Below are 14,020 nucleotides of genomic sequence, written 5' to 3'. Positions count from 1 at the left end.
CGGAGCGCCCTCAGCGACCTTCCCAAGATGGCGGCGGCGCCACCTCCCCTCAGCGACCTTCCCAAGATGGCGGCGGCGCCACCTCCCCTCAGCGACCTTCCCAAGATGGCGGCGGCGCCACCTCTCCCCTCAGCGACCTTCCCAAGATGGCGGCGGCGCCACCTCCCCTCAGCGACCTTCCCAAGATGGCGGCGCCGCCATCTCCCCTCAGCGACCTTCCCAAGATGGCGGCGGCGCCACCTCCCCCTCAGCGACCTTCCCAAGATGGCGGCGGCGCCACCTCCCCTCAGCGACCTTCCCAAGATGGCGGCGGCGCCACCTCCCCTCAGCGACCTTCCCAAGATGGCGGCGGCGCGACCCTCCCAGCCAGCGACCTTCCCAAGAAGGCGCAACTCTCGCGAGATCTCCCCGCTGTCCTCGCGCAGGCGCGGCCGCCGCGGGGGCCGCTGGGATCGCGGCGGAGCCGGCGCTGAGGGGAGGCGGCGGAGCGGCCGCGATGGTGAGAGCGGGGCTCCGGGGGGGGCGGCTCCGAGGGCGTTTGGAGGCTCCCGGGGACCTTTCCTCACCTTGGGAAAGCGCCGGGATCCCGCCGGGAGTGGGAAAACCCCAAAGGAATCTCCTAAAATTGCCCCAAATCTCTTCCCCCCCCCCCCCCCCACTCTCCACGGCCGGGCGGGAGAGCGGCCCCCTCACGGAGGCCACGCCCCCTCCGCGCGCGCCCCCTCGCGGAGGCCACGCCCCCATTACCGTCCCCTCACGGATGCCACGCCCCTTCACTGAGGCCACGCCCCCTCCGCGCGCGCCCCCTCGCGGAGGCCACGCCCCCATTGCCGTCCCCTCACGGAGGCCACGCCCCATTTTCGCCCCCTCGCGGAAGCCACGCCCCATTTTATGCAAATGACTCCTTATTTTAATAACCACGCCCCCCTTTAAAAGTACTCCCGCCTTTTATTATTTAGCCACGCCCTTAAAATGCAAGCCACGCCTCCTTATGACCATAGCCACGCCCCTTCCTTGTGACCACGCCCCTTTGTGAGATCTAACGGAGCCTCCTGCGCCATTTCCGCGGTGGCCACGCCTGTTTATGTGGTAGCCACGCCTATTTGTGGGTAGCCACGCCTGTTTATGTGGTAGCCACGCCTCTTTGTGGGTAGCCACGCCTGTTTATGTGGTAGCCACGCCTCTTTGTGGGTGGCCAGGCCTCTTTATGGGGTAGCCACGCCATTTTGGATGCTGGCCGCGCCTGTTTATGTGGTAGCCACGCCTCTTGGTGGCTAGCCACACCTCTTTGTGCATTGCCACGCCTCTTTGTGATGGCGGCTATGCCTCTTTATGTGGTAGCCACGCCTCTTGGTGGCTAGCCACACACCTTTGTGATGGTGGCCATGCCTATGTGGTGGCCACGCCCTTTTGGATGCTGGCCACGCCTCTTTATGTGGTAGCCACGCCTCTTTGTGATGGTGGCTATGCCTCTTTATGTAGTAGCCACGCCTCTTTATGTGGTAGCCACGCCTCTTTGTGGGTGGCCAGGCCTCTTTGTGATGGCGGCTATGCCTCTTTATGTGGTAGCCACGCCCCTTCTGATGGTAGCCCTGCCTCTTTGTGGGTAGCCAGATCTCTGTATGTGGTAGCCACGCCTCTTTATGTGGAAGCCACACCCCTTTTGATGGTGGCCACGCCCTTTCCGGTGGTAGCCACGCCCTTTTGGACACTAGCCATGCCTCTTTGCGGGGGGCCACGCCCTTTTTGACAGTAGCCACGCCTCTTTGTGGCTATCCACGCCCTTTTTGGTGGTAGCCACGCCTCTTTGTGGCTAGTCACGCCCTTTTTGATGGTAACCATGCCTCTTTATGTAGTAGCCACACCTCTTTATGTGGTAGCCACGCCTCTTTGTGGCTAACCACGCCCTTCTTGAGGGTGGCCACGCCCTTTTTGACGGTAGCCACGCCTCTTTACATGGTAGTCACGCCCCTTTTGACGGTGGCCACGCCCTTTCCGGTGGTAGCCACGCCCTTTTGGACACTAGCCACGCCTCTTTGTGGGTATCCACGCCCTTTTTGGTGGTGGCCACGCCCTTTTTGGTGGTAGCCACACCCTTTTTGATGGTGGCCACACCTCTTTATGTAGTAGCCACACCTCTTTACATGGTAGCCACGCCCCTTTTGACAGTGGCCACACCCTTTCCAGTGGTGGGCACGCCCTTTTTGGTGGTAGCCACACCCTTTTTGATGGTGGCCACGCCTCTTCATGTAGTAGCCACACCTCTTTATGTGGTAGCCATGCCTCTTTGCGGCTAGCCACGCTCTTCTTGAGGGTGGCCACGCCCTTTTTGACGGTAGCCACGCCTCTTTACGTAGTAGCCACGCCTCTTTATGTAGTAGCCACACCTCTTTATGTAGTTGCCACAACTCTTTACATGGTAATCATGCCCCTTTTGACAGTGGCCACGCCCTTTTCGGTGGTAGCCACGCCCTTTTGGACACTAGCCAGGCCTCTTTGCAGGTGGCCACGCCCTTTTTGACACTAGCCACGCCTCTTTGCGGCTAGCCACGCCCTTTTGGACACTAGCCACGCCTCTTTGCGGCTAGCCACGCCCTTTTTGGTGGCAGCCACACCCTTTTTGATGGTGGCCATGCCTCTTCATGTAGTAGCCACACCTCTTTATGTGGTAGCCACACCTCTTCATGTAGTAGCCACACCTCTTTATGTGGTAGCCACGCCCCTTTTGACTGTGGCCACGCCCTTTTGGACACTAGCCACGCCTCTTTGCGGCTAGCCACGCCCTTTTTGGTGGTGGCCACGCCCTTTTTGGTGGTAGCCACACCCTTTTTGATGGTGGCCACGCCTCTTCATGTAGTAGCCACACCTCTTTATGTGGTAGCCACGCCTCTTCATGTAGTAGCCACGCCTCTTCATGTAGTAGCCACGCCTCTATGTAGTAGCCACACCTCTTTACATGCTAGCCACACCCCTTTTGACGGTGGCCACGCCCTTTTGGACACTAGCCACGCCTCTTTGCGGCTAGCCACGCCCTTTTTGGTGGTAGCCACACCCTTTTTGATGGTGGCCACTCCTCTTCACGTAGTACCCACACCTCTTTATGTGGTAGCCACGCCTCTTTGCGGCTAGCCACGCTCTTCTTGAGGGTGGCCACGCCCTTTTTGACAGTAGCCACGCCTCTTTACGTAGTAGCCACACCTCTATGTAGTAACCACACCTCTTTACATGGTAGCCACACCCCTTTTGACAGTGGCCACGCCCTTTCCGGTGGTAGCCACGCCTTTTTGGACACCAGCCAGGCCTCTTTGCGGGTGGCCACGCCCCTCGCGGCGGTAGCCACGGCCCGCGTGACGCTGGCCACGCCCGCAGGACGTGTTCCTGATGATCCGGCGCCACAAGACCACGATCTTCACCGAGGCCAAGGAATCGTCCACGGTGCTGGAGCTGAAGAGGATCGTGCAGGGAATCCTGCACCGCCCGCCCCACGAGCAGCGCCTCTACAAGGCCAGCACGGGGCACTGGGAGGCACTGGGAGGCACTGGGAGGGACTGGGAGGCACTGGGAGGGACTGGGAGGGAGTGGGAGGGACTGGGAGGCACTGGGAGGCACTGGGAGGGACTGGGAGGGAATGGGAGGGACTGGGAGGGGATTGGGGGGGACTGGGAGGGAACTGGGGGGAGTGGGGGGATGGGGGGCACTGGGGGGACTGGGGGAATTGGGGGGACTGGGACTGGGAGGACTGGGGGCACTGGGGGCACTGGGAGGGACTGGGGGGGACTGGGAGGGGACTGGGGGGAATGGGGGGACTGAGGGCACTGGGGGGACTGGGAGGGACTGGAGGCACTGGGAGGGACTGGGGGAATGGGGGGGACTGGGGGGACTGGGACTGGGAGGGACTGGGGGGACTGGGGGGAATGGGGGGACTGGGGGGAATGGGGGGGACTGGGGGGGGATTGGGGGGGACTGGGAGGGACTGGGATGGACTGGGAGGGGATTGGGGGGGACTGGGAGGGACTGGGACTGGGAGGGGATTGAGGGGGACTGGGATGGACTGGGAGGACTGGGGGGACTGGGATGGACTGGGGGAATTGGGAGGGACTGGGGGCACTGGGAGGATTGGGGGGGACTGGGGGTGATTTGGAGGGGACTGGGGGCACTGGGACTGGGGGGACTGGGGGGACTGGGGAGGACTGGGGGGACTGGGAGGGACTGGGGGAAACTGGGGGAACTGGGACTGGGAGGGGACTGGAGGCACTGGGAGGATTGGGGGGGACTGGGAGGGACTGGGAGGGACTGGGATGGAGTGGGGGAATGGGGGGACTGGGACTGGGAGGGACTGGAGGCACTGGGAGGGAACTGGGGGGAGTGGGGGGATGGGGGGCACTGGGGGGACTGGGGGAATTGGGGGGACTGGGACTGGGAGGGATTGGGGGCACTGGGAGGGGACTGGGAGAATGGGAGGGACTGGGGGGGGACTGGGGGAAACTGGGACTGGGAGGGACTGGGGGGAATGGGGGGGACTGGGAGGACTGGGGGCACTGGGGGCACTGGGAGGGACTGGGGGGGACTGGGAGGGGACTGGGGGGACTGGGACTGGGAGGGACTGGGAGGACTGGGGGGAATGGGGGGGACTGGGGGGGGATTGGGGGGGACTGGGAGGGACTGGGAGGACTGGGGGGACTGGGATGGACTGGGGGAATTGGGAGGGACTGGGGGCACTGGGAGGATTGGGGGGGACTGGGGGTGATTTGGAGGGGACTGGGGGGCACTGGGACTGGGGGGACTGGGGGCACTGGGAGGATTGGGGGGGACTGGGAGGGACTGGGGGGAATGGGGGGACTGGGAGGGACTGGGGGAAACTGGGGGAACTGGGACTGGGAGGGGACTGGAGGCACTGGGATGGGATTGGGGGGGACTGGGAGGGACTGGGAGGGACTGGGATGGAGTGGGGGAATGGGGGGACTGGGACTGGGAGGGACTGGAGGCACTGGGAGGGACTGGGGGGAATGGGGGGGACTGGGAGGGACTGGGAGGGGATTGGGGGGACTGGGAGGGACTGGGAGGGACTGGGATGGACTGGGAGGGGATTGGGGGGGACTGGGAGGGAACTGGGGGGAGTGGGGGGATGGGGGGCACTGGGGGGACTGGGGGAATTGGGGGGACTGGGACTGGGAGGGACTGGAGGCACTGGGAGGGACTGGGGGTGACTGGGGGGACTGGGGGAAACTGGGACTGGGAGGGACTGGGGGCACTGGGAGGGACTGGGGGGAATGGGGGAATGGGGGGGACTGGGAGGGACTGGGGGGGACTGGGGGGCACTGGGGGTGATTTGGAGGGGACTGGGGGGCACTGGGACTGGGGGGACTGGGGAGGACTGGGGGGGACTGGGACTGGGAGGGACTGGAGGCACTGGGGGGACTGAGGGGAATGGGGGGACTGGGAGGGACTGGGGGAAACTGGGGGAACTGGGACTGGGAGGGGACTGGAGGCACTGGGAGGATTGGGGGGGACTGGGAGGGACTGGGATGGACTGGGGGGGATTGGGGGGGACTGGGATGGACTGGGAGGATTGGGGGGGACTGGGACTGTGGGCACTGGGAGGGACTGGGAGAATTGGGGGGACTGGGAGGGGAATGGGGGGGACTGGGGGGACTGGGAGGACTGGGGGCACTGGGTGGGTGGGGGGAACTGGGGGAAACTGGGACTGGGAGGGACTGGGGGCACTGGGAGGATTGGGGGGGACTGGGAGGGACTGGGGGGGACTGGGAGGACTGGGGGCACTGGGGGCACTGGGGAGGGTTTGGGGGGTCCTGGGGAGGTTTGGGGGGGTTTTGGGTGATTTTGGGGCGATTTTCCCCATTTTTGGGTGATTTTGGGGCGATTTCCCCCTTTTCTGGCCCCCCAGGACCATCAGGGGATGTTTTTGGGGTGGTTTGGGGGCGATTTTCCCCATTTTTGGGTGATTTTGGGGCAATTTTCCCCGTTTTTGGGGTGGTTTGGGGCGATTTTCCCCATTTTTGGGTGATTTTGGGGCGATTTTCCCCATTTTTTGGGTGATTTTGGGGCAATTTCCCCCGGTTTTGGCCCCCCAGGACCATCAGGGGATGTTTTTGGGGTGAATTTGGGGCGATTTTCCCCATTTTTGGGTGGTTTGGGGGCGATTTTCCCCATTTTTGGGGTGATTTTGGGGCGATTTTCCCCATTTTTGGGTGATTTTGGGGCGATTTTCCCCATTTTTTGGGTGATTTTGGGGCAATTTCCCCCGGTTTTGGCCCCCCAGGACCATCAGGGGATGTTTTTGGGGTGAATTTGGGGCGATTTTCCCCATTTTTGGGTGATTTTGGGGCGATTTTCCCCGTTTTTGGGGTGATTTTGGGGCGATTTTCCCCATTTTTGGGGTGATTTTGGGGCGATTTCTCCCGTTTTTGGCCCCCCAGGACGATCAGCTCCTGGAGGACTCCAAGACCTTGGGCGACTGCGGCTTCACGAGCCAAACGGCGCGGCCACAAGCCCCGGCCACCGTGGGGCTGGCCCTGCGCAACGGGGGTGGGTCCGAGGGGGTCCTGGGGGGGCTTTGGGGGGTCCTTGAGGGGATTTGGGGTCCCTAAAGGGGATTTTGGGGAGGTTTTGGGGGTCTCTGGAAAGTTTTGGGGTCCCTAAAGGGGATTTTGGGGAGGTTTTGGGGGTCCCTGATGGGGTCTGGGGGGGTCTTTGAGAAGGTTTGGGGTCCCTAAGGGGAATTTTGGGGGTCCTTGAGGGGATTTGGGGTCCCTAAGGGGGGTTTTGGGGAAGTTTTGGGGGTCCCTGGAGGGGTTTGGGGTCTCTAAAGGGGATTTTGGGGAAGTTTTGGAGTCCCTAAAGGGGATTTTGGGGAGGTTTTGGGGATCCAGGGGGCTCTGGGGGGTCCTTGAGGGGTTTTGAGGTCTCTAAAGGGGATTTTGGGGAGGTTTTGGGGGTCCCTGGAGGGGTTTGGGGTCCCTAAGGGGGATTTTGGGGAGGTTTTGGGGGTCCCTGATGGGGTCTGGGGGGGTCCTTGAGGAGGTTTGGGGTCCCTAACGGGAATTTTGGGGAGGTTTTGGGGGTCCTTGAGGGGGTTTGGGGTCTCTAAAGGGGATTTTGGGGAAGTTTTGGGGGTCCCTGGAAAGTTTTGGGGTCCCTAAAGGAGATTTTGGGGAGGTTTTGGGGGTCCCTGGAGGGGTTTGGGGTCCCTAACGGGAATTTTGGGGAGGTTTTGGGGGTCCCTGGAAAGTTTTGGGGTCCCTAAAGGAGATTTTGGGGAGGTTTTGGGGGTCCCTGGAGGGGTTTGGGGTCCCTAAGGAGAATTTTGGGGGTCCTTGAGGGGGTTTGGGGTCTCCAGGGGTCATTTTGGGGGTCCCTGGAGGGGTTTGGGGTCCCTAAAGGGGATTTTGGGGAGGTTTTGGGGGTCTGGGGGTCTCTGGGGGGTCCTTGAGGGGGTTTGGGGGGTCCCTGATGGGGTTCAGGGGGTCCTTGAGGGGTTTGGGGTCCCTAAAGGGGATTTTGGGGAGGTTTTGGGGGTCCCTGGAGGGGTTTGGGGTCCCTAAGGGGGATTTTGGGGAGGTTTTGGGGGTCCCTGATGGGGTCTGGGGGGTCCTTGAGGAGGTTTGGGGTCCCTAAGGGGAATTTTGGGGGTCCTTGAGGGGATTTGGGGTCCCTAAGGGGGGTTTTGGGGAAGTTTTGGGGGTCCCTGGAGGGGTTTGGGGTCCCTAAAGGGGATTTTGGGGAGGTTTTGGGGGTCCCTGGAGGGGTTTGGGGTCTCTAAGGAGAATTTTGGGGGTCCTTGAGGGGGTTTGGGGTCTCCAGGGGTCATTTTGGGGGTCCCTGGAGGGGTTTGGGGTCCCTAAGGGGGATTTTGGGGAGGTTTTGGGGGTCCCTGATGGGGTCTGGGGGGGTCCTTGAGGGGGTTTGGGGTCTCTAAAGGGGATTTTGGGGAGGTTTTGGGGGTCCCTAAGGGGTCTGGGGGGGTCTTTGAGGGGATTTGGGGTCCCTAAGGGGGGTTTTGGGGAAGTTTTGGGGGTCCCTGGAGGGGTTTGGGGTCCCTAAAGGGGATTTTGGGGAGGTTTTGGGGGTCCCTGGAGGGGTTTGGGGTCTCTAAAGGGGATTTTGGGGAAGTTTTGGGGGTCCCTGGAGGGGTTTGGGGTCCCTAAAGGGGATTTTGGGGAGGTTTTGGGGGTCCCTGATGGGGTCTGGGGGGGTCCTTGAGGAGGTTTGGGGTCCCTAAGGGGAATTTTGGGGGTCCTTGAGGGGGTTTGGGGTCCCTAAAGGGGATTTTGGGGAGGTTTTGGGGATCCAGGGGGCTCTGGGGGGGTCCTTGAGGGGGTTTGGGGGGTCCCTGATGGGGTTCAGGGGGTCCTTGAGGGGGTTTGGGGTCCCTAAGGGGGATTTTGGGGAGGTTTTGGGGGTCCCTGATGGGGTCTGGGGGGGTCCTTGAGGAGATTTGGGGTCCCTAACGGGAATTTTGGGGAGGTTTTGGGGGTCCTTGAGGGGGTTTGGGGTCTCTAAAGGGGATTTTGGGGAAGTTTTGGGGGTCCCTGGAAAGTTTTGGGGTCCCTAAAGGGGATTTTGGGGAGGTTTTGGGGGTCCCTGGAGGGGTTTGGGGTCCCTAAAGGGGATTTTGGGGAGGTTTTGGGGGTCCCTGGAGGGGTTTGGGGTCCCTAAAGGGGGTTTTGGGGAGGTTTTGGGGGTCCCTGATGGGGTCTGGGGGGGTCTTTGAGAAGGTTTGGGGTCCCTAAGGGGAATTTTGGGGGTCCTTGAGGGGATTTGGGGTCCCTAAGGGGGGTTTTGGGGAAGTTTTGGGGGTCCCTGGAGGGGTTTGGGGTCTCTAAAGGGGATTTTGGGGAGGTTTTGGGGGTCCCTGGAGGGGTTTGGGGTCTCTAAGGAGAATTTTGGGGGTCCTTGAGGGGGTTTGGGGTCTCCAGGGGTCATTTTGGGGATCCCTGGAGGGGTTTGGGGTCCCTAAGGGGGATTTTGGGGAGGTTTTGGGGGTCTGGGGGGGTCCTTGAGGGGGTTTGGGGGGTCCCTGATGGGGTTCAGGGGGTCCTTGAGGGGTTTGGGGTCCCTAAAGGGGATTTTGGGGAGGTTTTGGGGGTCCCTGGAAAGTTTTGGGGTCCCTAAAGGAGATTTTGGGGAGGTTTTGGGGGTCCCTGGAGGGGTTTGGGGTCCCTAAGGGGAGTTTTGGGGTTCCAGATGGAAAATTTTGGGGTCCTGGAGAGGATTTTGTGTTTTCTGGGTGGATTTTGGGGTCCCGAGTTGGATTTTGATGTTTCTGGGTTGGATTTTGATGGTTTTGGGTTGAATTTTGGGATCCTGGAGAGGATTTTGGGGTCCTGATTTGGATTTTGATGTTTCTGGGTTGGATTTTTTGGGGTCCCGGGTTGGATTTTGATGTTTCTGGGTTGGATTTTTTGGGGTCCCGGGTTGGATTTTGATGTTTCTGGGTTGGATTTTGATGTTTCTGGGTTGAATTTCGGGGTCCCAGAGAGAATTTTGGGGTCCCAAGTTTTGATGTTCCTGGGTTGGATTTTGATGTTTCTGGGTTGGAATTTTGGGGTCCCGGGTTGGATTTTGATGTTTCTGGGTTGGATTTTGATGTTTTTGGGTTGAATTTCGGGATCCTGGAGAGGATTTTGGGGTCCTGATTTGGATTTTGATGTTCCTGGGTTGGATTTTGATGTTTCTGGGTTGGATTTTTTGGGGTCCCGGGTTGGATTTTGAGGTTTCTGGGTTGGAATTTTGGGGTCCCGGGTTGGATTTTGAGGTTTCTGGGTTGGATTTTGATGTTTCTGGGTTGGAATTTCGGGGTCCCAGAGGGAATTTTGGGGTCCCTGGTTGGATTTTGATGTTTCTGGGTTGGATTTTGATGGTTTTGGGTTGAATTTTGGGATCCTGGAGAGGATTTTGGGGTCCTGATTTGGATTTTGATGTTTCTGGGTTGGATTTTTTGGGGTCCCGGGTTGGATTTTGAGGTTTCTGGGTTGGATTTTGATGTTTCTGGGTTAGATTTTGATGTTCCTGGGTTGGATTTTTTGGGGTCCCGGGTTGGATTTTGAGGTTTCTGGGTTGGATTTTGATGTTTCTGGGTTGGAATTTTGGGGTCCCGGGTTGGATTTTGATGTTTCTGGGTTGGATTTTGATGTTTCTGGGTTGGAATTTTGGGGTCCCGGGTTGGATTTTGAGGTTTCTGGGTTGGATTTTTTGGGGTCCCGGGTTGGATTTTGATGTTTCTGGGTTGGATTTTGATGTTCCTGGGTTGGAATTTCGGGCTCCTGAGCCTCCCTCCCCCCTCTCTTGCAGAGGAGTCGTTCGAGGGGCTCCGCATCGAGCCCTTCTCGAGCCCCCCGGAGCTGCCGGACGTGATGAAGCCCCAGGACTCGACCGGGGCCGCCACCGACCCCCCCCTGCCCTGAGGGGACCCCTGGGGGTGATTTTGGGATCATTTCAGGGGGTTTTGGGGTCTGGGGGGGGAGGGGAGGGGGTTGGGGGTCCCAAATATCCCCCCAATAAAAAGCCCTGGCAACATCTGGGGGGTCCTGAGTGGATTTGGGGGGTCCTGGGGGGAGGAATTTGGGGTCTTGAGGGGGAATTTGGGGTCCTGAGGGAATTCTGGGGGGGGTCCCAGAGGGATTTTGGGGGTCCTGAGGGAACATTTGGGGTTTTAGGGGGGATTTTGGGGGTCCTGAGGGGGAATTTTGGGGGTTTAGGGGGGATTTGGGGGATCCCAGAGGGATTTTGGGGGTCCCAGAGGGATTTTGGGGGTCCCAATGGAATATCTGGGGTCCTGAGGGGGATTTGGGGTTTTAGGGGGAATTTTGGGGGTCCCAAGGGAATATTTGGGGTCCTGAGGAGGATTTTAGGGGGTCCCAGGGGGATTTTGGGGGTCCTGAGGGGGAATTTTGGGGGTTTTAGGGGGGATTTGGGGGGTCCCAGAGGGATTTTGGGGGTCCCAAGGGAATATTTGGGGTTTTAGGGGGGATTTTGGGGCTCCCAAGAGAACATTTGGGGTTTTGGGGGGAATTTTTGGAGGTCCCTGGGGAATATTTGGGGTTTTAGGGGGAATTTGGGGGATCCCAGAGGGATTTGGGGGGTCCCAATGGAATATCAGGGGTCCTGAGGGGGAATTTTGGGGGTCCCTGGGGAACATTTGGGGTCCTGAGGGGGAATTTTGGGGGTCCCAGAGAGATTTTGGGGATCCCAAGGGAATATTTGGGATCCTGAGGAGGATTTTAGGAGGTCCCAGAGGGATTTTGGGGGTCCTGAGGGGGAATTTTGGGGTTTTAGGGGGGATTTTGGGGGTCCCTGGGGAATATTTGGGGTCCTGAGGGGGAATTTTGGGGGTCCCAGAGAGATTTTGGGGGTCCTGAGGGAACATTTGGGGTTTTAGGGGGGATTTTGGGGGTCCTGAGGGGGAATTTTGGGGTTTTAGGGGGAATTTGGGGGGGTCCCAGGGGGTTTTGGGGGGATTTTGAGGGTCCTGAGGGGGAACATTTGGGGTTTTAGGGGGGATCTGGGGGGGTCCCGAGGGAATATTTGGGGTCCTGAGGAGGATTTTAGGGGGTCCCAGAGGGATTTTGGGGGTCCCAATAGAATATCTGGGGTCCTGAGGGGGATTTTGGGGGTCCTGAGGGGGAATTTTGGGGTTTTAGGTGGGAATTTGGGGGCATCCCAGAGGGATTTTGGGTGTTCCAAGAGAACATTTGGAGTTTTAGGGGGGAATTTTTTGGGGGGAATTCGCGGCTCTTCGGGGTTACCCCCCCCTCCCCAAGCCCCTCCCCCAAGCAAAGACCACGCCCCCTCCGTTTTTGGGCCGTTTTAATGTAAAACAGGAAAAACAGAACCAAAAAAAAAGAGAAGGGGGGGGGGGGGGGAGGGAGGCGGGGCTTGGATGGGGAAAGGGGGCGGGGCCAGGAGAGAGGGGGGGAAAGGGGGCGGGGTCAGGAGAAAAGGGGGCGGGGCCTGGAGTCGGGGGCGGAGCTTCGGGGAGCGGAGCTGCAAGAGAAGAGAGGGGTGAGGGGAGGGGGGGGGGGGCGGGGCCGCGCCACAGCGCCCCCCAGCGGCTGGGAGGACCCACGGCTGCCCCACGGCGGGGGGGGGGGAGGGGGGAGGGGTGGGGGGGGGGTTGTGATTCCCCCCTCCCCCCCCCCAGACCCCAATTTTTGGGGGGGGGGTCCCGGAGCTGTTTTGGGGGGTCCCGGCCCCAATTTCGGGGCCCCTCCCCCCACACGTACCGGCCCCGGGAGCGGCTCCTGAGGGTCCCTGGAGCGGCACCGCCGGCATGGGGGGGGAGGGGTCGGAGTGACCCCGCAGTGACCCCTGAGTGACCCCGCGGGGACCTGAGGAGTGACCCCCCCGGAGTGACCCCAAAAGGGGGGAGGGGGGGAACCCCACAGAGTGACCTCCCCCCACTCCCCCCTCCCCCCACACACCCCCAAGAGTGACCACTGCAGTGACCCCCGGCCGGCCCCACCCCACAGAGTGGCCACCAACACGACCCAATGAGTAGCCCCGGCGTGACCCCACCCCCCCCACCTTGAGGAGTGACCACAGAGTGACCCCCTGGGCGCACCCACCCCCTGAGTGACCTTGGGGTGACCCCTGGAGTAACCCTGGACCTCCCCCCACCCACCCCCCCCACCCATTGAGTGACCTTAGGGTGACCCCACCCCCTGGAGTGACCCCTGGCACCCTCCCGAGCCCACAAATGACCCCAAAGCATCGAGAGCACGTCCGGAACCTTCCACGTCCGGCTCTGCCCCCCAAGTCAGGACTCACCCCTGGGTGCCCTCGTGGGCTCGAGGTGCCCCACGGGCCCCACAGATCCTGCAATGGGCCACAGGTCAAAGCCCCCAGACCCCCAAAATCCCCCAAATCTGCCCCAAAAATCCATCCCCTCCCTCCTTTCCACCCTTTCCCCCCCCCCCCCCCCCCCACCGAAACTGGACAATTTCACCCCAAAATCCCACCCCTAAACCCCACCCCCAAAATGGGCGTTTTCAGCTTAAAATCTGACCCCCAAAGTGAGTGGGTTTTACCCCAAATTCCTCCCCTAAAACGGGCACTTTAACCCCGAAACCGAGCCCAAAAGCTGCCCCCTTCCCCCCGTCCCCAAACGAGGTGGTTTTACCCCAAAATTCCACCCTCTAAACCCACCCCCAACCAGGGCCTTTTCAGCCCAGAATCTGCCCCAAAATCCACCCCCAAAGTGGGGATTTTTTACCCCAGAATCCACCCCCAACGTGGATTTCTCCACCCCAAAATCCAGCCCCAAAGTGGGGATTTTTTACCCCAAAATCCACCCCCAAAATGGAAAATTCCATCCTGAAATCCACCCTTAAACCGGGCGTTTCCACCTCCAAACTCTGCCCCCAAATCCGCCCCCAAACTGAGCGTTTTTACCCCAAAACCCACCCCAAAAGTGGGGATTTTTTTACCCCGAAATCCAACCCCAAATTTTGACATTTTCACCCCCAAAAATCCAGCCCCCAAAGTGGACATTTTTACCCCAAAATCCGCCCTCAGAGTGGGCATTTTCATCCCAAAATCCACCTGCAAACTGAGCATTTTCACCCTAAAAACAACCCCCAAACTGGGCATTTTCACCCCAAAATCCAGATCCAAAACTGGCCATTCTCACCCCCAATTTTTGACCCAAAATCCACCCCCAAAATGGACGTTTCAACCCCAAAATCCACTTTGATCCTGCGTATTTTTACCCCCCAAAATCCACCCCCAAATCGAGCTGTTTTCACCCCCAAATCCACCCCCAAAAGTGGACATTTTCACCCCAAATTTTGCTTTCAAATCCACCCCTCAAACTGGGCATTTTTATCCCCAACCCCACCCCAAAACCCACCCCCCCCCCAAAACTGAGCATTTTCACCCCAAAAACCCCCACCCCTTAAACTGAGCGTTTGCACCCCAAATTCCACCCAAAAAATCCAACCACAACCTTGAGCATTTTCACCCCAAAATCCGCTCATTTTACCCCAAACCCCGCCCCCTAAAC

At 60.0% G+C, this 14,020-nt stretch overlaps 2 protein-coding genes across 3 annotated transcripts in view; one reads left to right on the top strand and one right to left on the bottom strand.

Moving 5' to 3' along the window:
* Positions 1–435: 435 nt before the first annotated feature.
* Positions 436–10,455, top strand: ELOB (elongin B). Its single transcript, XM_082300166.1, has 4 exons — positions 436–499; positions 3,370–3,504; positions 6,438–6,546; positions 10,312–10,455. The coding sequence occupies exons 1-4, from the start codon at positions 497–499 to the stop codon at positions 10,422–10,424; spliced, it is 360 nt and encodes a 119-aa protein (XP_082156292.1). The 5' UTR covers positions 436–496; the 3' UTR covers positions 10,425–10,455.
* Positions 10,456–13,006: 2,551 nt separating this feature from the next.
* Positions 13,007–14,020, bottom strand: part of LOC309584196 (uncharacterized protein) — a 33,604-nt gene continuing 32,590 nt past the window's right edge. The window contains exon 14 of one of the 2 annotated variants that reach the window (XR_014227202.1): positions 13,007–13,582. The gene's annotated coding sequence lies outside the window, so the exon portion shown is untranslated. The remainder of the gene's footprint in view (positions 13,583–14,020) is intronic. The other variant, XR_014227203.1, reaches the window with a different exon arrangement.

This window comes from Coloeus monedula (assembly GCF_965178545.1).
Source record: "Coloeus monedula genome assembly, chromosome: 37".
Taxonomy (NCBI): domain Eukaryota; kingdom Metazoa; phylum Chordata; class Aves; order Passeriformes; family Corvidae; genus Coloeus; species Coloeus monedula.
Note: the sequence above shows the minus strand (reverse complement) of the source record. Positions and strands in the feature narration are given on the sequence as shown.